Below are 20,861 nucleotides of genomic sequence, written 5' to 3' on the forward strand. Positions count from 1 at the left end.
CCCGCTGCTTCTCCTTAAATGCCACACATTATTTTCATCTTTTTTTTTTTTTTTTTTCTATTTTCTTTTCTGCACCCTAGCCAAGAAAAAGAAAGAAGGTATCTGAAATTTCAAGGTGTTGAGAATCGAAGTATGTTATTACCATTTATCTTTTGTTTTGCTTATGAATGTAAGATTGGGCTCAGAGGTGAGCAGGGTCGTAGGTACACCCCAGGGGTCTCAGTTCCCCTTGCTGGGGTCAAAACAGGAGCGTCAAATCACCCAGGGACGTTCTTTGCCGAGGCATATGACACGGAGGACATTTCCTCCTTCCCAACCCAGACTGCCAGCCCACACAACTTGCATGTGAAAGTTGAAAACACTGCCTTGGAGCTCCTTATTTAAACAAATCTTAGCTTTGCTAGGTTGCAGTTTATTTAAACTGTATATTGCGGTCTCTAGAGGAACAACAGGAACTTAAAATACATGGTAGAGATTGGTTCAAAATATTATTTCCAAAAAGAAATATTATTTCCTAGCTTCCCGTTAAAACAAACTCAGCAAATGAATTTCTGGGTCGTGACCACCAGGGTTCTCTCTTGTTAAGTATCAGCTGTGACTTCAGTGAACAAAACTGGCTTAAACGGTTCTGATGCGGAGCGCAGTTCAAAACATCCTTTCCACACTTTCTGTCAGTTTTTATGAGTTAAACTATTGTATATGTTTCAAAGTCTGTATACTGATAAGATCGTGATTATAATTAAATCACATGTTATAAATATTAAACTATTTATTTCCAGGAGAGGGAAATCCTCTGAATTTAAAGCTCACACAGCCCCAGTTCGAAGTGTGGACTTTTCAGCCGATGGCCAGTTTCTTGCCTCAGCTTCTGAAGACAAATCTATCAAAGTTTGGAACATGTACCGCCAGCGCTTCTTATATTCCTTGTACCGACACACACATTGGGTTCGCTGTGCCAAGTAAGTGCAGAGTTTCACCATAACGTTTCCATATGTTTTTTCCTGCTGTAGTCTGAATTTTACCCCCAAATCCCAGAAAAGGGGATTGAGGGCAAATTCATTCATTCATTTATTTATTCATTCATCAAATGTTTATTGTGTGCCAGGAATAATAATAAACAAAATGGTCAAAAACTGCTGCTCTCATGAAGTTTATGTTCTGGGGAGGGGAGACAGAGAATAAGCAAATAGGAAACTCGATATGGTGGTAAGTGCTATGGAGAAAAACAGAGCTGCTGGTTTAAATAGGGTGTTCAGCAATTGCTCCCAGAGAGGGTGACCTTTGGGCAGAGACCCGAGGGAGGGCAGGGAGTGAGAGTTGAAGATGTTTGGGAAAGGAATGTCCTGCATAGAAGAAACAAGAGTGAGAGCCCTCGGGCGGGAGCTGGGTGGCCATGTAAGGAAGAGCTGGAAGGCAGGGGTGGTGGAGAGTGTGGGAGAGTAGAGGAATAGCTCTGATGGACAGGCGGAGTAGACGAGCCCTTGGAGCCTGTTCATCTCTCTGACTTACAGTTTAATGGGATCTCCCTGACCACCATGTGGAGAGTAAACCATCAAAAGTCAGGACAGAGCTGGGAAGTATGGGCTATTGCACTAGTTCTCACCCCAGTTTGGTCCACGGTGGTGGCTGTGGAGATTTTGAGACGTGGTTGGATCTTAGATCATTTATTCAGTTGACCCTTGAATAACGTGGGTTTGAGCTGCATGGGTGGTTGGTTAAATCCACAGATGCAGAACTGGGAATATGGAGGAACCTTGGATTCCTAGGGTAAACTGAATTCCACATGGAGTTTTCACTGTGCAGAGGGTTGGTGCCGCTAATCACCATGTTGTTCAATGGTCTACTGTGGTTAAGTTACCACCAAAAGTGTGTGTCTAATTGGATGGGATGAGAAAGAGAACCAAGAATGACTCCATAACCTTTGGCAACAGTCTATTGGGAAAAGTGCTATTATAAGTGTTATTAGCATCTGCTAACAGCCAGGGAGCCTTCTATTCCTAAGACTCACTGCTACAATACTTAATATTTATCTTCTTTCCTTATCGAAATTGGCCTGGAGGGAAGCACTTTTGTTTTAAATTCCTTATTTAAAGTGTGATCTGAGCTCTTTTTTGTTGATTGATCTGTGCTACTGGCATGACTTTGCATTTAGAGGGCTGGCATGAGACAGTCCAAGTCTTATTTGAACCTGTACTGCTGAGGGACACCGTGCTCAAAATACTGATTTGAGAATGATGCTGATTCTTTCAGAGGAGAGTGGAGCTGTGAGAGGAAGACAGAAGTTGCTGTCTAATTACATGGTGTGGTTTCAGGATAAAGCCATACTTGGAATTATTAGTAAGGGAATGGGAGGAGAGGTGGAGGGGGACAGAGACATGAGCCTTAAAACATTTCCTGTCACTCTTTTTTTAAAAAGGCACTTTCCATAGGAAGTGATAGTGAAGCAGAGTTTGGAAAAGCGGGAGTGGTCCCTGCATACAGTCACGTGCACACATAATACCTGTTGTATCTCTAGCCCCAACACTGCCTTCGTTTTCAGCATCGTTATCCCTTATGGAGACTTTTGCAATAAACCTCCATCATTTATTGAGGCTTTGTTCATTTTCTCAAACTTATATTCTCTTTGTGCTTCAATCTGCATTGTTTCTATTGGCCTTTTTTCAAGTTCAATGGTATTTTTTCCTGGCCGTGTCCAGTGTACTATAAGCTTATCCATTTCTCTGAGATTTTCCATTTGTTTGCTCATTATGCTCATCGTTTCCTTTAAATTCTTGAACATATTTATAATAATAGTTCTTAAGTCCTTGTCTGTTAATTCCAGTATTTATGTCATATCCGAGTCAAAATTTTTGCTTGTTTGTATTTAAATGTTTTATTGTATGCTCAAACATGGCTAAATGTTTGAGAGTATGAGTTACTCTATCATCTAAAAAGTGTTGAGTTTTGTTTTGGTAAGCTGTTACGTTTCTGCTGGCCTAGCTAGATTGTGTTGAATGTAGACTTTTTAGGGTGTATCTAGAGTGGCCTTTACTCTTGGACTTTAGTACTAGTGGCCTTTCTAGGGCCTCCATTGAATGCCTGGAATGTTCAACCAGATCTGGTGAGAACTTGGACATGCCTCGGTACTGTGTAACCTCAGGAATCTTTGTTTGACTCACAGTCTCTGTTGTTTTCTTCGAATCCTTCTTGTCCTGAGCCTTATCAGGTTTGCATTTAATCAAAGACTCAAGACTCGGGCAGATTTGGAGGTATTTCTGCTCCTCACAGGTCCTCTTATCAATCCTGCCCTCAAAATTCCAGCCCTTCAGCAGTTCTGAATTCTAATTGCTGTTTGTCTGCCCAGTGAGACTGCAGCTGTTTCCTTGGGCTCTGTGTCCGTAAGCCATGTCTGAAAAATGCTCCCAGGTAGAAATTTGGGATGCATTTGGTGCTTATCTCCTTTATTTTCTATCTCTCAAGTTTCACAACCCTGTTCTGTCTTTCATCCAGTGCCTAAAAACAATCACTTCATGTATTTTGCTGAGTTGTATGATTTTTTTATAGTAGGGGAGTAAGTCTGATAATCATTACTACCCTTACTCAGAACGGGAAGTTTTGCCAAAGGAATTTAGTGGAAACTTATACAAGCTGATTTCAGAATTCGTATGTATAAATTAAATGTCCAAGAACAACCAAGAAAAGAATGACCAGAAAAAATTGAAAGAAGCTTGCGTAACCGGCTTCTAGAACACAGTATAAAACTGTAGAAATTAAAATAAGACAGTCATGGTACCAGATTAGGAACATGGGTCATGGAAGGTTCAGGTGCAGATCCACATATGCTTTCTGATGAAGATGGTATTTCCAATCAGTGGTGAAGTAGATGAATAGTTGTTAAAATATTAAGATAATATTAAGTAGTTATTTAATATGTTAAAATGTATGTATGTAGTTCAGATAATTAGATTTCTATTTGGAAAAATTTAAAGTTAGATCTGTATTGCACACCACACATTTCCAAAAATTACAGATAAATTAGACAGCTTAACATTAGAAATACTCTAAGTGATACTGCTTTTCCTTCCAATGCATTGACAATATATTTAAATGAATGTAGAGGGTCAACAGAGCAATTATTTCTCCCTTAAGTATTTGAATTTTAAGTGTGTCGTTGACTTAAGTAATTTAAATTCAATGCCTTGTTTCTGGGCCCCGTACTTACTATGAGTTTGTCCCTGGAGCCCAGACTCACTCCGTGTGGCATAGAGGTAGTGCCCATTAGTGTAAGAACAGATGAGTAGCTGTGTTTTCTAGGCTAACCTATTGTTTCAATCATACATCTTGATTCACAGAAATATTTTTTTTAAGATATGTTATCTGTTGGGAGATATATTCATGCTTTAAAAATAGAAATTAGCACAGTCTTTTTAGAAATCCATTTGTAAAGTGTATCAGGAGTCCTTGTTACAGTGAGTTCACAACTGGAAATCTATCCTAAATAGATTTATTCAAATTCTTATTCAAAGAAAAAAATCTGTATTTAAAGATACTGCTTTCAGTGTAATTTATAATGATGAGAACTTGGAAATAATCAAGTTCTCCAAGTAGAGAAAGCTGGTTAAATAAACTTAAATGATTATATAGCTATTAAAAGAAGATACATAAGTAGTGACTTGAAAATATGTTTGTGTTTGAGGTAAGAGGGGCAATATTCAGAACTCGTACATATAATATAAAAGATCTATACATGAACAAAAGATAAAGTTCCTGCATAGACACAATATTATATGATTTTGTTTGAGTGATGGTGCTATGGGCTGTTTTTACTTACTATATTTCCCAGCTTTTTTAAACATGCAATTTGTTTAAGGAGTAATGAAGAAAACATGTATTCTTTGAAATATCTACATATGCAGGTGAGAAATACTTATTTTTAGCAGCACAAGAATTTTTCTAAAAGTTCAATATTTAAAAATAATGTGCAGTGTGGGCTAACTTGTATTTTTTTATGGTTCAGTTCAGTTCAATACAGTCGTTCATTCGTGTCCGACTCTTTGCGACCCCATGAATCACAGCATGCCAGGCCTCCCTGTCCATCACCAACTCCCGGAGTTCACCCAGACTCACGTCCATCAAGTCAGTGATGCCATCCAGCCGTCTCATCCTCTGTCTTCCCCTTCTCCTTCTGCCCTCAATCCCTCCCAGCATCAGAGTCTTTTCCAATGAGTCAACTCTTCGCATGAGGTGGCCAAAGTACTGGAGTTTCAGCTTTAGCATCATTCCTTCCAAAGAAATCCCAGGGCTGATCTCCTTCAGAATGGACTGGTTGGATCTCCTTGCAGTCCAAGGGACTCTCAAGAGTCTTCTCCAACACCACAGTTCAAAAGCATCAATTCTTCAGTGCTCAGCCTTCTTCTTCTTCTTCTACCTTTTTCATGGTATCCTCAGTCAAAAATAAGTAGAGGCCAACGAAACAACTTTTCCAACATTGTTTCTCTAGCATTAATTTTCACGGGGAAAATCTGACCTTAATTTTCAGTTTTTGGTCGTGTTACAAGTGATCTTTGATCCTCTGAATTGCTAAGGCTTTTCTGTATTTGGGTAAACTATATATAGTATAAAATTTACCATTTAACCAATTTTCAAGTATATAGTTCAGAGACATTAAGTACATTCATGTTGTGCAAATAGTGAACAAAAGTTTTACACATCAGCTTTCACTGACTGTGTGCGTGTGTGCATGCTCAGTTGCTCAGTCGTGTCATTGATCATAATATGAAGTTAGTCCCAATCCCGTTGAAAAGTTTTTTAATGTTTTATCTATCTTCCAACAAAACAAGAGAAGACTCTACACATGGACATCACCACATGGTCAACACTAAAATCAGATTGATTATATTCTTTGCAGCCAAAGATGGAGAAGCTCTATACAGTCAGCAAAAACAAGACTGGGAGCTGACTGTGGTTCAGATCATGAACTCCTTACTGACAAATTCAGACTGAAATTGAAGAAAGCAGGGAAAACCACTAGACCATTCAGGTATGACCTAAATCAAATCCCTTATGATTATACAGTGGAAGTGAGAAATAGATTTAAGGGCCTAGATCTGATAGATAGAGTGCCTGATGAACTATGGATGGAGGTTCATGACATTGTACAGGAGACAGGGATCAAGGCCATCCCCATAGAAAAGAAATGCAAAAAAGCAAAATGGCTGTCTGGGGAGGCCTTACAAATAGCTGTGAAAAGAAGAGAAGCGAAAAGCAAAGGAGAAAAGGAAAGATACAAGCATCTGAATGCAGAGTTCCAAAGAATAGCAAGGAGAGATAAGAAAGCCTTCCTCAGCAATTAGTGCAAAGCAATAGAGGAAAACAACAGAATGGGAAAGACTAGAGATCTCTTCCAGAAAATTAGAGATACCAAGGGAACATTTCATGCAAAATGGGCTCGATAAAGGACAGAAATGGTATGGACCTAACAGAAGCAGAAGATGTTAAGAAGAGGTGGCAAGAATACACAGAAGAACTGTACAGAAAAGATCTTCATGACCCAGATAATCACGATGATATGATCACTCACCTAGAGCCAGACATCCTGGAATGTGAAGTCAAGTGGGCCTTAGGAAGCATCACTACGAACAAAGCTAGTGGAGGTGATGGAATTCCAGTTGAGCTATTTCAAATGCTGGAAGATGATGCTGCGAAAGTGCTGCAGTCAATATGCCAGCAAATCTGGAAAACTCAGCAGTGGCCACAGGACTGGAAAAGGTCAGTTTTCATTCTAATCCCAAAGAAAGGCAATGCCAAAGAATGCTCAAACTACCACACAATTCACACGCTAGTAAAGTAATGCTCAAAATTCTCCAAGCCAGGCTTCAGCAATACGTGAACCGTGAACTTCCAGATGTTCAAGCTGGTTTTAGAAAAGGCAAAGGAACCAGAGATCAAATTGCCAACATCCACTGGATCATTGAAAAAGCAAGAGAGTTACAGAAAAACATCTATTTCTGCTTTATTAACTATGCCAAAGCCTTTGACTGTGTGGATCACAATAAACTGTGGAAAATTCTGAAAGAGATGGGAATACCAGACCACCTGACCTGCCTCTTGAGAAACCTATATGCAGATCAGGAAGCAACAGTTAGAACTGGACATGGAACAATAGACTGGTTCCAAATAGGAAAAGGAGTTCATCAAGGCTGTATATTGTCACCCTGCTTATTTAACTTATATGCAGAGTACATCATGAGAAACACTGGGTTGGAAGAAGCACAAGCTGGAATCAAGATTGCCAGGAGAAATATCAATAACCTCAGATATGCAGATGACACTACCCTTCTGGCAGAAAGTGAAGAGGAACTAAAGAGCCTCTTGATGAAAGTGAAAGAGGAGAGTGAAAAAGTTGGCTTAAAGCTCAACATTCAGAAAACAAAGATCATGGCATCTGGTCTCATCACTTCATGGGAAATAGACGGGGAAACAGTGTCAGACTTTGTTTTTCTGGGGTCCAAAATCAGTGCAGATGGTGACTGCAGCCATGAAATTAAAAGACGCTTACTCCTTGGAAGGAAAGTTATGACCACCTAGATAGCATATTAAAAAGCAGAGACTTTACTTTGCCAACAAAGGTCCGTCTAGTCAAGGCTATGGTTTTTCCAGTGGTCGTGTATGGATGTGAGAGTTGGACTGTGAGGAAAGCTGAGCACAAAAGAACTGATGCTTTTGAACTGTGGTGTTGGAGAAGACTGAGAGTCCCTTGGACTGCAAGGAGATCCACGCAGTCCATTCTAAAGGAGATCACTCTTGGGTGTTCATTGTAAGGACTGATGCTGAAGCTGAAACTCCAATACTTTGGCCACCTCATGCGAAGAGTTGACTCATTGGAAAAGACTCTGATGCTGGGAGGGATTGGGAGCAGGATGAGAAGGGGACGTCAGAGGATGAGATGGCTGGATGGCATCACCGACTCCATGGACATGAGTTTGAGTGAACTCTGGGAGTTGGTGATGGACAGGGAGGCCTGGAGTGCTGCAATTCATGGGGTTGCAAAGAGTCGGACACGACTGAGAGACTGAACAGAACTGAATACTCAGTACTAGGGGCTTCCCTTGTGGCTCACCTGGTAAAGAATCCACCTGCAATGTGGGAGACCTGGGTTTGATCCCTGGTTTGCGAAGATCCCCTGGAGAAGGAAACGACTACCCACTCCAGTATTCTGGCCTGGAGAATTCTATGGATTGTATAGTCCATGGGGTCACAAAGAGTCAGTATTTGAAACAAGATAAAGAGTAGGGAGCCTTGTTTGAAGCAAAGCGAACAGCATATGGGGGAACACCTGGGGCAAGAACAGAGAGAAGCGGGGTGTGGTGCCAGGAAGTGTAAGGTGATGATGAAGAGACAGGAGGGCAGACCCTGCAGGCAGTTTTTCCCATGAAAAACTGTGAAACCACCAAAGGGTTTTAAAAAAAAAAAAAAAAAAGATCGTTCTTGATTGTGAAGAATGGAACGTCAGCGGGGCCTGTTAGGATCTGAAGAAGCAGGGTCTGGTGATAGACTGGAATGTGACAGTGAGAGTGAGTGGAAGACATAGGAATCGCACTTGATTCCTGGGTTTCTGGCTTGAGAAGTCATTTACTGAGAAAAGGAACAGTGGAGTTTGGGGAGGAAGATGAGTTCAGACTGGGACAAGTACAGAGAGTGCCCGCAGCATATGCAAGAGGAAGCGCTTACTAGGCAGTTCTCTTAGAAATCCCAGGAGAGGAGTCTGGGCGTGTAAATGGTAAATGATCCAGCAATAATTAGCGTGTTTCACAGTACACCTAAATCTTTTTGCATCTCTTTCATCTGCTTTTTGTCTCTCAGCACTTATAGGAATGAATTCTATCACTGCAATCAACAGATGGTTTCTCTTCTAATGCTGCCCAACACTTAAAAAAACATGAATGTTTTGCTTATTGCCTTGAACTCCACCTTCAGTATGTAAAGCCCAAATCCCATCAAAGCAAACATTGAGGCTGCCAATTTTTTTTTTTTTAATGAGTCTATGAAAGTTTTGTAAGAGTTGGACCTGACTTAGCAAATAAACCACCACATGAAAGTTTTAGGCTTGAATGCAGTTCAGACTCTCTTATTATCCAGAGAGAAAACAGTGGCTCGGGTAGTTAGTTAGGAGCTTCATAAGGTTACATATCTGGGCAGCCGCAGAAATGGCCTTAAAATTCAGACTCTGTACTCACCGGGCAGTCTTACTTTCACTGCTTTTCACTGCTTTTCCCTCCTATTGAATAGCTGCTGGCTTCAGAGTACCACTTACTAACGATTTGTTTCTTAAGGGACATAGAACAATGCCTACTTTGGTCTCAGAGCCCTGGGGGCCAGAAATGTAAGTTTGGTTTTTGGGAATATATTTCTTTCTATGTTTTCTTCATGCTTTCCTTCTCTTCCACTATTTCCTTTCTATCCTCCCTTATTTTAAATTCTTTTTTTTTAATCCCCTATGCAATTGGATGGAGAAGGCAATGACACCCCACTCCAGTGCTCTTGCTTGGAGAATCCCATAGACAGGGGAGCCTGGTGGGCTGCAGTCTATGGGGTCTCGAAGAGTTGGACATGACTGAGTGACTTCACTTTCACTTTTCACTCCCATACATTGGAGAAGGAAATGGCAACCCACTCCAGTGTTCTTGCCTGGAGAATTCTAGGGACAGAGGACCCTGGTAGGCTGCCATCTCTGGGGTCTCACAGAGTCAGACAGGACTGAAGCAACTTAGCAGCAGCATGCAGTTGGAGCCTTGGGTGTGGCTGATACTGGATGCTTAGTAAATCTCCTTCAGCCTGTGAAATCCAGGTTGGTCCTCAGGGACCATAACTAATTCCTAAATGTTGTTTATCTAACTCTCAAATTAAACTATTTCTTTCTCCTGCATGGAGGACTGATAGTTGAGTCACAAGCTCTCATCTCAGAAGGCTTAGCCCTTCCTCCATGCAGCTAATTGTCTGGCAGGGGTGGAGATTGTGTGCCTTTGTGTTTTTTCCCCTCAGCTTTATTAAGATATAATGACATATAACCTTGTGTAAGGGTAAGGTGTACAGTGTGGTGATTTGATACATGCATGTATATAGTGGTTTTTATAGAATATTTAGTCTAATGATAAGAATTATCCAAATGAGGATTTTGATTTCTTATGAATGCACTTTAAAACTTCTCAGGGTTCACGGATCTGTTTGGCTCACTGATGAAGAAGTAACTCAATCACTGTGCTTATGGACTACAGTTTTACATATAGTTTTAGGAACTCTATAGATTCAAAGTTAAAGAACTCCTGTTATATAACTTTGGCTACTCTCAAGGACATGTCAACCAGTTTTTCTAGCAAAAAGCTCGAGAATTTCCTCCTTTTCTCCAAAGTATATTTTAAGGGATTGAATAAGAAATAGTTAACTTCTCATATGCCTTACAGACAGTTCACATCTGGTGATCCATTAGTCACCACTGACTAATATCCATCTTGGTGACACACTTGCTGGAAGTCTTAAAAGGTGGTTGGGTGGTACTGAATTAGAGAGTTAGAAATTTGTTAATGTCTTGGTAGAAATTTTATATCCTCTTAATATTCTTAAAATTAATAACCCTGTTGCTGCTGCTGCTGCTGCTGCTAAGTCGTGTCAGTCTTGTCCGACTCTGTGCGACCCCATAGACGGCAGCCCACCAGGCTCCCCCGTCCCTGGGATTCTCCAGGCAAGAACACTGGGTTGCCATGTCCTTCTCCAATGCATGAAAGTGAAAAAGTGAAAGTGAAGTCGCTCAGTCGTGTCCGACTCTTAGTGACCCCATGGACTGCAGCCCACCAGGCTCCTCCATCCATGGGATTTTCCAGGCGAGAGTACTGGAGTGGGGTGCCATTGCCTTCTCCGAATAACCCTGTTAGGTATTGTTTAAACCCTCACACGCCAAAAAAAGGACTGTCATTTTGTGATCAAAGACAGGGCAAAGAGTAGCCTCTTATTGGTGCGAAACTATTTGATGTATCTAATTAAAACTGAAAGGGAGGAGAAGGCCAAATCGCCATTGTCACTTTCAACCCTTCCAAAGACAAAAAAGCTTCCCAGGGGGCACTTTCAACCCTTCCAGAGACAAAAAAGCTTCCCAGGGGGCGCTAGTGGTAAAGAGTCTGCCTGCCAGTGCGGATGATGCAAGAGATGCGGGTTCGATCCTTAGGTTGGGAAGATGCCCTGGAGGAGGAAATGGCACCCCATTCCAGTATTCTTGCCTGGAAAATTCCATGGGCAGAGGAGCCTGGTGGGCTGTAGTCCATGGGGCTGCAAAGCATTGGACATGGCTGAGGGATAGCATACACACGTGGACAAAAAGAAACTACAGAGAGTATATGCAGGGGTTGTAATACAGTGTCCAGAGCATGTACCTGAGCCCTGCCTCAGCCCTGCCGAGCTGGAGATAGAAACATCCTCTCTGCACTGGCTCCTTTCATCCCAGCCAGCTCCTCCACTCCCCACTTATCTGAAGTTCACGTTCTCTTCATTTCATTTCTTCATCACTGGGGAAATTTCTCCCAGGCTTTAATTCCAGCTGCTCAGGATGAATTTTTGGCTAATCAAGGTAACATTCTTTTCCTTATTTACAAGTTTCTCTGGGGCGCTTCTAGTGACTAATGGGCACCTTTTTGTTAAAAACTTTTTTCTTACCATTATCTAAAATTATGTTATTTGTGTGCCTTTCCTCCCACCTAGAATGAAAGCCTCCTGAAAGCAGGGGTCTTATCGGTCTCATTCACCATGATATTCCTATAACCCAGGTCAGTGCCCAATGCCTGGTTCCTGCAGGTGCTTAGTAAATATTTGAATGAGTTAATGAATGAATGTCTTTCCCACAAACTCCTCAAGGGCACTGATGGGGCATGGCAGCAGACACAGAGATTTTTATTAAAAGATAGTCTGGTGGTCAGGCTGTCAAGCAGAACCCAGGCACTTAGCCTCCTAAGAGCATGGCCTGTGGTTTGCTTCCACTTTAGAACTTTCTGTGGTTACAAAGAAGCCACACAGAACTTCCTGTGCTCTACTTTGGCCAGTAAGAGAAACTTTCCTTGCTGTCAGAGTCTTCGACAGAGTGGCTGAGCGGTTTGGCTCTGGAGCCAGACTTCCTAGTTCAGGTCTTCCCGGCTGTGTGACGGGCAGTTCCTCTTCCTTTACATGCCCTGGTTTAATCATCTGTAAATGGAGGCCAGCAGTAGCCCTTGTTTGGTAGGGTTATTTTGAGAATTAAATGAGTTATAAGTAAAGTGTTGAGAACCATTCTAGCACATAGATGCTCGGTTAATATTGGCAGGATAAATGAGAATGGTGGTAGTGGTGGCCGTGGCAGTGGTTGTATTAGGCCAATAATGTCATAGTGTGAATTTGTACTTCGTACTTTGCTTTCACCTAATCCTTCCATTTTATTACATTTTTCATCATTGCTTTCTTAAAATGTAATAACTGAGTCATCTCTTAGAAATAAAATTTAAAATGTTCACATTAAGTAATTTTTAAAAAAGATATCATATTAAGAAACACACTTTGATTTCTTGCACTAATTATTTATAATTTTATGCAAAGGTTATTTTCATGGGGATACTGAATAGGATTTTCTTCTCCAGAATCTATACAAAATAAGTTTCATCTCTTTGGAGCATTTCTATAATACTGCCATTCATATTTGAATCTTCCTTACATATTTTCTAAAGGAAAAGATTAATACGTTATTATAAAATCAAGCTGAACTGCCCGGTGTGGAAGATATTTCCTTGCAAGTTTATTTCTTTGAATTTTTAAGGACTATTTCATGTAGAATTTAATTATCTCTGTCCTTTTTAAAATATGGTGAATTCATAAATTCTAGATTGAAAATTTCTGTTAGGAAGAATTATTTTTAGGCCAGCCTTAAGAACAGGAATTGGGAGGAGGGGATGGTCAGAGAACAAAAAGAAAAGCTTTCAATTATAATCCACACCCTTAATTAGTTGATGACTTTTATAGTAATCTGGGCCGAGAGGGAAACTACAAATAAAATTGAAACATAATCGGTCTATGACCTAAATCTGTCTTTTTTGGGTTTTGCTATTGCTGAAGTATTAATAGCAAAATTAGTATTCATAGTTTCCTAATAGTTTTCACTTTGTTTTTGATCTTCTGCTCTTCCGTCTCCATTCTAAAAAGGCACTTAAGGCAGAAAAGCAACCTTGGAAAGGATCTTAAAGGGAGAGAGAGCATGAACGCAGTAGACAAGATGTCTGAGAATTTTCTCATTTGTTTTTTAATGGGGTGTGTGGATAGTAGTCCATGAAGGAACTTCAGTTTTGTATAAATGAGTTGTCCTATTTTCAGTCCGCTGAAGCTCTCTGGCCTCCCCTCATCCAGGAAGTTACAGGCTTGGGGAATCTGTTCGCCTGTCAATGATAAAGTTAGTCACTCAGTTGTGTTAGACATTTTGTGACCCCATGCACACATTTTGTAGCCCCTGTGTACATGGAATTCTCCAGGCAAGAATACTGGAGTCGGTTGTTATTTCCTTCTCCAGGGGGACTTCCCGACCCAGGGGTTGAACCCAGGTTTCTCACATTGCAGGCAGATTCTTTACTGACTGAGCCACTGATGCCTCTATTGCTGATAGCATTCAATTTTAATTCTTAAGATACCAGTCGTTCTCTTACAAAGAGCGTCACTGCAGGGTTGGTAAGATGAGTGATAGAGACTCTCTTGGGTCGTATGGATAACACCAGAAAATGACAGAAATAGAGAATACTTTAAAAAAAAAAAAAAAGCATAAGATATTTGGCTTGGAAGCAGTGCAGACCTAGAACAGATACCATAAAAGTAAATTATTTAAATAGAAGAATAAAAGGTTAAGAGAAACTTGGTTAGTCTATATCATATATTGTGATCTTTTTTAATGGTTTATTAATGTCATTCATTGTGTTATTTTCAGTTGGAAAGATGTTGGTAGCAGAACATGGTTCTGCTGCATGCTGTGGTATCATTTAATACATACAGCCTGACTTGTGTGTCATGGTAGAGTTGATTGTGATTGTTAGGAGCCTTCCACAAGAATGATCTTTCTTATGCTCTCCAGGTTTTCACCCGATGGCAGACTAATTGTATCATGCAGTGAGGATAAAACTATTAAAATCTGGGATACCACAAATAAGCAGTGTGTTAACAACTTCTCAGATTTCGTAGGGTAAGTCCATTTCTCTTTTTGCATTTATATAGGTTAGTTTGCTAAGGAGGTATTTAATTATTACAATTCAAATAAAGAAATTAAAGAGAAATTGAAATATTAGACCATCTTATTCCTTTCTCCCAGGTTTGCAAATTTTGTGGCTTTTAACCCTAATGGTACATGCATAGCTTCAGCAGGTTCTGACCATACTGTGAAAATCTGGGATATAAGAGTGAACAAGTTACTCCAGCATTATCAAGGTAACGACTTCCATAACAGAATTGAATTGTACAACGGGCTTCTCTTACACTAGCAGAGGCTATTCTTCTCAGTGTGGCTTGGCCCTCTTACTAAATGTGATGGACTGACTAGAGAAAAGTTAGCCACCATCAGCAGCATGGTCCAAGAAGCTGGCGTAGGTGCCAGCCTGCAAAGGGAGCTGGCATAGGTGCCAGCCTGCAAAGGGAGGTGGATGCGAGAGCTGTGGAGAAAAAAGGGAAAAGAAAAGAAAAAAAGTTACTGTAAGATTTTCAGACTTTGGTTATCTGCTTTGTAAAGAATCCAGGATAGAAGTTGACTCAGAAAGAGATACGTGAGCACAAATAGGTGTTATAACTGGCAGAAAACAGCATCCTACTGTGCCTGTCTATTGAAGTTAAAAGAGAAATGAACTGATTTCTTAATGTGTATTAGATTTATATTAAATCCAAATTTCCGTCCCTTAATAAACATAATGTAGCAGACACTGTGCTAAATTCTCACATCAGCCCTCAGAGGTATGTTCCCTCCACTTTAAAGACAAGGAAATTGAGGCTGAAGGAGCCTATGTCACTTGCTAAAATTTTGCTCCCACTGACATAGGTCTTTCTGTTTACAAAGTACGTTTTTTACAAAGTACAGTGATTAACAAACTTTTGATCGCTGTGTTATACTGCCTCCTGTTGGAAGGATGGTGTCCAGAAATGAATTCTCAAACTGGCAAGGCTGCCCTTCTCCAAAGACATCTCCATACTCTTCGCCCCTTGTCCCAAGCAACTAATTGGTTATTAAATTCAGTTTAAGGCTGGGATGTATACCTTACGTGAACTGGTGGTAGACAGTGGTTGTTTATATTGGTAACATACCCTAAGATTTTATAGTTACGTAGTTAATAAGATCGTCTTTCCATGACAGAGTCTCTTTTGTAAAGTTTTTCTGTCTCATGAACTGGAAGCTTAAGCTGTTTGGTGCCACTCTACTTACTTGTTTTAGTGAGCTGTGTAGAGTTTTGGTGCTATGGAGACATTGCCTCTAATGGATTCTTGCTTTCAACCTAATGGTGCTAGTAGGGTGAAGGGGCATCTTTAGAATTACGAATTATTCTCTGAACTTTTTGCTTTTATTTTCTACAAATCAGTTCACAGCGGTGGAGTTAATTGTGTGTCGTTCCATCCTTCGGGTAACTATCTCATCACTGCTTCTTCAGATGGTACGCTGAAGATCCTGGACCTCTTAGAAGGAAGGCTTATATATACACTTCAAGGACACACGGTGTGAACCCTAAGATATTTGCTTTAGTTCTGATCCACTTTAGTATATGGCACTAACTAAAATATAAACTTTATATATGTAAAAAATTTATTACATTTTTCCAAGTGTACTACACATTGCTGCTATTACAATTTTTTTTTTTCTTTTGCTTGCAAGGCTGTGTTTTCATCCTCTGGAAGCAACTCTTCAAAGTATTATTTATTGTAGTTCTTGTCAAAATCAATATGTATCTTTCACTGGCTGGTAACTTAATCCTCCACTGCTGTCTTCCCCAGTATGTAGTGTGGATCTGACTGCTTAAATGGTGACAGACCCGTGTTTTTCTGACTTCTACTCTTTCCGCTCACGCGCCAGCTCGGACCCTCTCACACCCTTTCACTCTCGCTTTCCACTAAACTGATGGGTGAGTTTAGAAGGAGAAATTTGCAAGTCGAGCCTAACACCTTCAGCTCCTAGGAGCCTGTGCTCATGGTTTTCCTCTGGTATTTCTTGTGGGAGGCCAGCCCTTGTCCAGTCTTGCCTGTGACGGGGTATTCAAGTGTGACTCACTTTGGATTTCAGTTCTAAAAAGCCCGTTTACCCACAGATGAAGCTATATTCTCTTTACAAGCCCTCATCAGTAAGAAAGATAATATTTCTTTGTCTTATTTTTTAATTAGTTTAGGAACCCAGTGGGGAAGTGGGGTGCTATTTATTGAGCCTGTTCACTCACACACACACGCACATACTGATGTATAATATACCAAAGAAAAACTTTTTCAAGTGTAAAAACTATTCTTCCTTTCTGGGTAAATGTTCAAACTTCTCTAAATTTTTTTAGAATACATCCCCTCCTTTTTTTTTAATAAGATGTACTAGGTACTTCCTTTTAACCAAGTATAAGCTATTTATATCCAGAAATAGAATGGGCTTTGTGGTCTAGGGGAGAACTTTTCTTTTTCTGCCTTCATGTATCCTGCCAGACTTCCTGCTTGCTTTATCATTTGTTTCACAGCTGTGTTAGAGGGAAGCAGAAATAAGACAATTAACCAGCTCAGATATATGTGTACCCATGGAATTGGGCTGGATTAACAACCAATAAAAGTGGCCATGGATTAAAATATCCATGGAAGAAGGACTGAATACTGGAAAAAAAGGTAAATAAAATAATTTAGGAGAAAAGCCAGGAGACTGGCTTCACAGTCTGGAGGTGAAGGTGTTTATGAGGTGTTAATAACCTGAGACTGTGGGCTGGTCTACGTGAAAGATATAGAGGTTTTCCCCCATAGATTTTCTTGTATAGATTCAGTTCAGTTCATTCGTTCAGTTGTGTCTGGCTATTTGCGACCCCATGGACTGCAACACCCCAGGTTTCCTTGTCCATCACCAATTCCCAGAGCTTACTCAAACTCATGTGCATTGAGTCAGTGATACCATCCAACCCTCTCATCCTCTGTCATCCCCTTCTCCTCCTGCCCTCAATCTTTCCCAACATCAGGGTCTTTTCAAATGAGTCAGCTCTTCGCATCAGGTGGCCAAATTACTGGAGTTTCAGCTTCAGCATCAGTCTTCCCAGTGAATATTCAGGACTGATCTCCTTTAGAATGGACTGGTTGGATCTCCTTGCAGTCCAACGGACTCTCAAGAGTCTTCTCCAACACCACAGTTCAAAAGCATCAATTCTTCGGTGCTGAGCTTTCTTTATAGTCCAACTCTCACATCCATACATGACCACTGGAAAAACCATAGCCTCAACTAGACGGACCTTTGTTGGCAAAGTAATGTCTCTTCTTTTTAATATGCTGTCTAGGTTGGTCATAGCTTTTCTTCCAAAGAGCAACGTCTTTTAATTTCATGGCTGCAGTCACCATCTGCATTGATTTTGGAGCCCCCCCAAAATAAAGTCTCTCACTGTTTCCATTGTATAGATTACCAACTTATTAAAAAAACAAACAGTATACTAGCATTTCTGAGATGAGAAATGAGTCTTCTTGACTAAAACTGACCCAGAGGTCATGCTGTGACTGTGCCGTGTCGTCCAGCACCGCAGCCATTGCTCACCACGCTTGCTTTCCTATTACCTCCCACCCTGATAACTGCAGGAACTTCCTAAGTGGCTTCCAACCGTTCGTTCAGACTCCAGCTCATCATTCTCACAGTCGTCGTATCAGTTGTCATCAGTCACAGCTCTTCTCCTATCTGTGTCCTGCTCTCAGAACTATAAATGGCTCACTGTTGCCCACGTGGAGAACTCGGTGAAGCATGTTGGGGTTCAGGGAATGATTTCTCTTCATACAGCCTCATTCCCATCATTCAGCTTCTGCTAGTGATTTGTTGAATAAGATTCCAAAGCCAGAAAATCTTAACAGAAGAAATTCTTACTCACTGACCTATGCACGAACTTCTTTAAAGGGAAGAAAAGTGTATTTTCTCATTTTTATTAGTATCTCTTTTTCAGTTAGTATTGTTTATAGATGTCTTCAGATAACTGAGTTGATGCTTTGATTCTCTTTGCCTGCCTTGGTTGCTAGCAGCTGAATGTGTCCTCACACTTACTGCATAAATAGTCTGCACAAATTAGGATGAAAAATTAGTACTCACAGCCTTCTTGGCCACGGAAACATGTTATCAAATGCTTTTTTTCCTTTTATCTCCATTTATTTCTTAGGGGCCTGTCTTCACTGTTTCATTTTCAAAAGGTGGAGAGCTGTTTACATCAGGAGGTGCAGATGCACAGGTTTGTAAAGCTATCTGCTCCCTCTTTGATTTGATTAGGGGAAATGGAATCTGAGACTTGAGCTAAGATTTTTACAACCAGCTAGTTTGTCTATGTTCAGATGATTATGAATGGGTTTATGTTTTCATTAGTGCCAGGGAATCTGCTGTCTCATAACTGAAATGGTACCAGTTCTGATCATTTGTGGAACTCAAATAGCAGTTGTTTTCTTTTGCTCATCTTTATACTTATACATAAAACTAACACTGAGTGCCTAATATTGGTGTGGGCCTTTTCACTTGAATTGTTGCCTAATCTATTGTCTGTGTGTTTTATTTTTCAAGTGTTGATTAAACTTCTTGAGTATGGTACATTTAAATTGTAACGCGTCTGTATTTATTTGAAATGACCAAAAGTCATTCAGAGCCACATTTCTGGAATAAGGTGGACATAAAATTCAGAATACGAAATCTCTCCCTATTACCCTTTTAAAAAGTATTGAGATATAGTGTTGTGGAAAAATGTATCTAGCCTTCCTAATTATTTTGAATGCTTGATATTTTATATGTTCATTTTTTAAAAATTTCCTTCTACTACTTGCAAATCAACAACTGCCAACTTGATTAATTTTTATAGGTCTTATTATGGAGGACTAACTTTGATGAACTGAATTATAAAGATGTTAGTAAAAGAAACCTCAAAAGACTGCACTTTGATTCACCACCACATCTTCTCGATATCTACCCAAGGACACCACATCCCCATGAGGGAAGAATTGACACTGTTGAGGTGAGTACTTGAGGATTTGCCCTGCCATTTGTAAGTGTACACTTTGGGACTATTGGCAAACTATATGCTTGGAATTACACTGAATTATATAAAGCCTAGCCCTCCTTTAAAACAACAGCACTTTAAGAAACAATTATATTCACTAATAAAACTATAAATTGAGTAGTATATAAAGTGCTAAAGCCTCATATTTGCAGCTTGAAGATTTAGAAATAAAACTTAAAAACTGTGATAATAATAATGGGAAATGAAGAATCAAATCGAAGGCCTCTGACGGTAAAGTCTGAGCTAGTTGGTGTTCTAGATGTGTTTAGAAAACTCATGTGATAGCTGTCAAGAGAACAGCTGAAAGGCAAGAATTTTTAGAGCAATTATTGAAATGGGTATCTTGAAGCAAGTCTTATGAACAGTAAGAAGAGGTTTAGGCATTACACCTAGTAATTGAGACCATTTTACTGTTTGCCAACATATATTTTCACATATATAATTGTCTGTTTAGCTGTACATTTGTCTTTGCTGGACACTTAGCTGGGATTAGTCTATTTCTTTCGATTTTGCATGATTCTTCTTAAGTTCTTTTTTCTCTCAGCAAGAGCTGAAATCAGGAATCACTATTGTCTGTTCATCTGAATTTTTTTCCCCAATCATTGGCAGAATCTTTCTTTGTTTTTAGAGTAGATGTTTTGAATTTTTCAGATATTATTCCTGAATGGCAGTTCCCAGCCACTTCGTGCTTATTATTCATGCTGTGGTTCGACTCCTTTCCGTGGTTCCTGGTCCCTCACCCGCTGTCAGTCCTTTAACTTACGTTTCGTCGGTCTTGGTCTTTTCTCTTACCTCAGCTGTTTCTGTAAGTCTCAGGGTTTTTTTCTTTTGTGTGTGTGTGTGTGTGTATACACTCATGTGTAAGTTTTTAGAAAACAATAATATCTTTGGACAGTTTTCTAGATTTTGTTTAATCTGGCCACATCTTTGGGATTTCTTTCCTTGTTTTTCCGTGGTAGTGTTTATTTTCAGTTCTTTGCTATGATTTTTGTCCTTTTCAACTTGCAACCATTTTTCCAGACCTTCTAAATAAAGTATTTACCATTGTGCTTTACCTCATCTTTGTGCCATTTATTGTATTATCATTTCCTCACTTTTTCTTTAATCAATTATTTCAACATTTATTGTAAAATGTAATACTAGGATAATGTGTTGAAAATAAGAACATTCAGTTCAGTTCAGTCACTTAGTTGTGTCCGACTCTCTGTGACCCCATGGACTGCAGCACACCAGGCCTCCCTGTCCATCAGCAACTCCCAGAGTTTACTCAAAGTCATGTCCATTGAGTCAGTGATGCCATCCAACCATCTCATCCTCTGTTGTCCCCTTCTCCTCCTGCCTTCAATCTTTTCCAGCATCAGGGTCATTACCAATGAGTAAGTTCTTCACATCAGGTGGCCAAAGGATTGGAGTTTCATCTTCAGTATCCGTCCTTCCAATGATTATTCAGGACTGATTTCCTTTAGGATGGACTGGTTGGATCTCCTTGCTGTCCAGAGACTCTCAAGAGTCTTCTCCAACACCATAGTTCAAAAGCATCAATTCTTTGGCACTCAGCTTTCTTTATAGTCCAACTCTTACATCCATCAGAGAAGGCAGTGGCACCCC

General features: G+C 40.1%; 1 protein-coding gene across 6 annotated transcripts in view; it reads left to right on the forward strand.

The window, feature by feature from the left end:
- The window catches only part of POC1B (POC1 centriolar protein B), a 105,243-nt gene that overhangs the window by 33,504 nt on the left and 50,878 nt on the right, over positions 1-20,861 (forward strand). For 4 of the 6 annotated variants that reach the window (XM_005906327.2, XM_070370938.1, XM_070370936.1 and 1 more), the window contains exons 4-9: positions 780-959; positions 14,105-14,212; positions 14,339-14,454; positions 15,591-15,724; positions 18,372-18,440; positions 19,056-19,208. In XM_005906327.2, coding sequence (XP_005906389.1) covers positions 780-959; positions 14,105-14,212; positions 14,339-14,454; positions 15,591-15,724; positions 18,372-18,440; positions 19,056-19,208 — 760 coding nt within the window. Of the gene's footprint in view, positions 1-90; positions 131-779; positions 960-14,104; positions 14,213-14,338; positions 14,455-15,590; positions 15,725-18,371; positions 18,441-19,055; positions 19,209-19,904; positions 20,292-20,861 lie in introns of those variants that run through there. The other 2 variants (XM_070370937.1, XM_070370939.1) reach the window with 2 other exon arrangements.

Source organism: Bos mutus, chromosome 5, assembly GCF_027580195.1.
Source record: "Bos mutus isolate GX-2022 chromosome 5, NWIPB_WYAK_1.1, whole genome shotgun sequence".
NCBI classification, from domain to species: Eukaryota; Metazoa; Chordata; class Mammalia; order Artiodactyla; family Bovidae; genus Bos; species Bos mutus.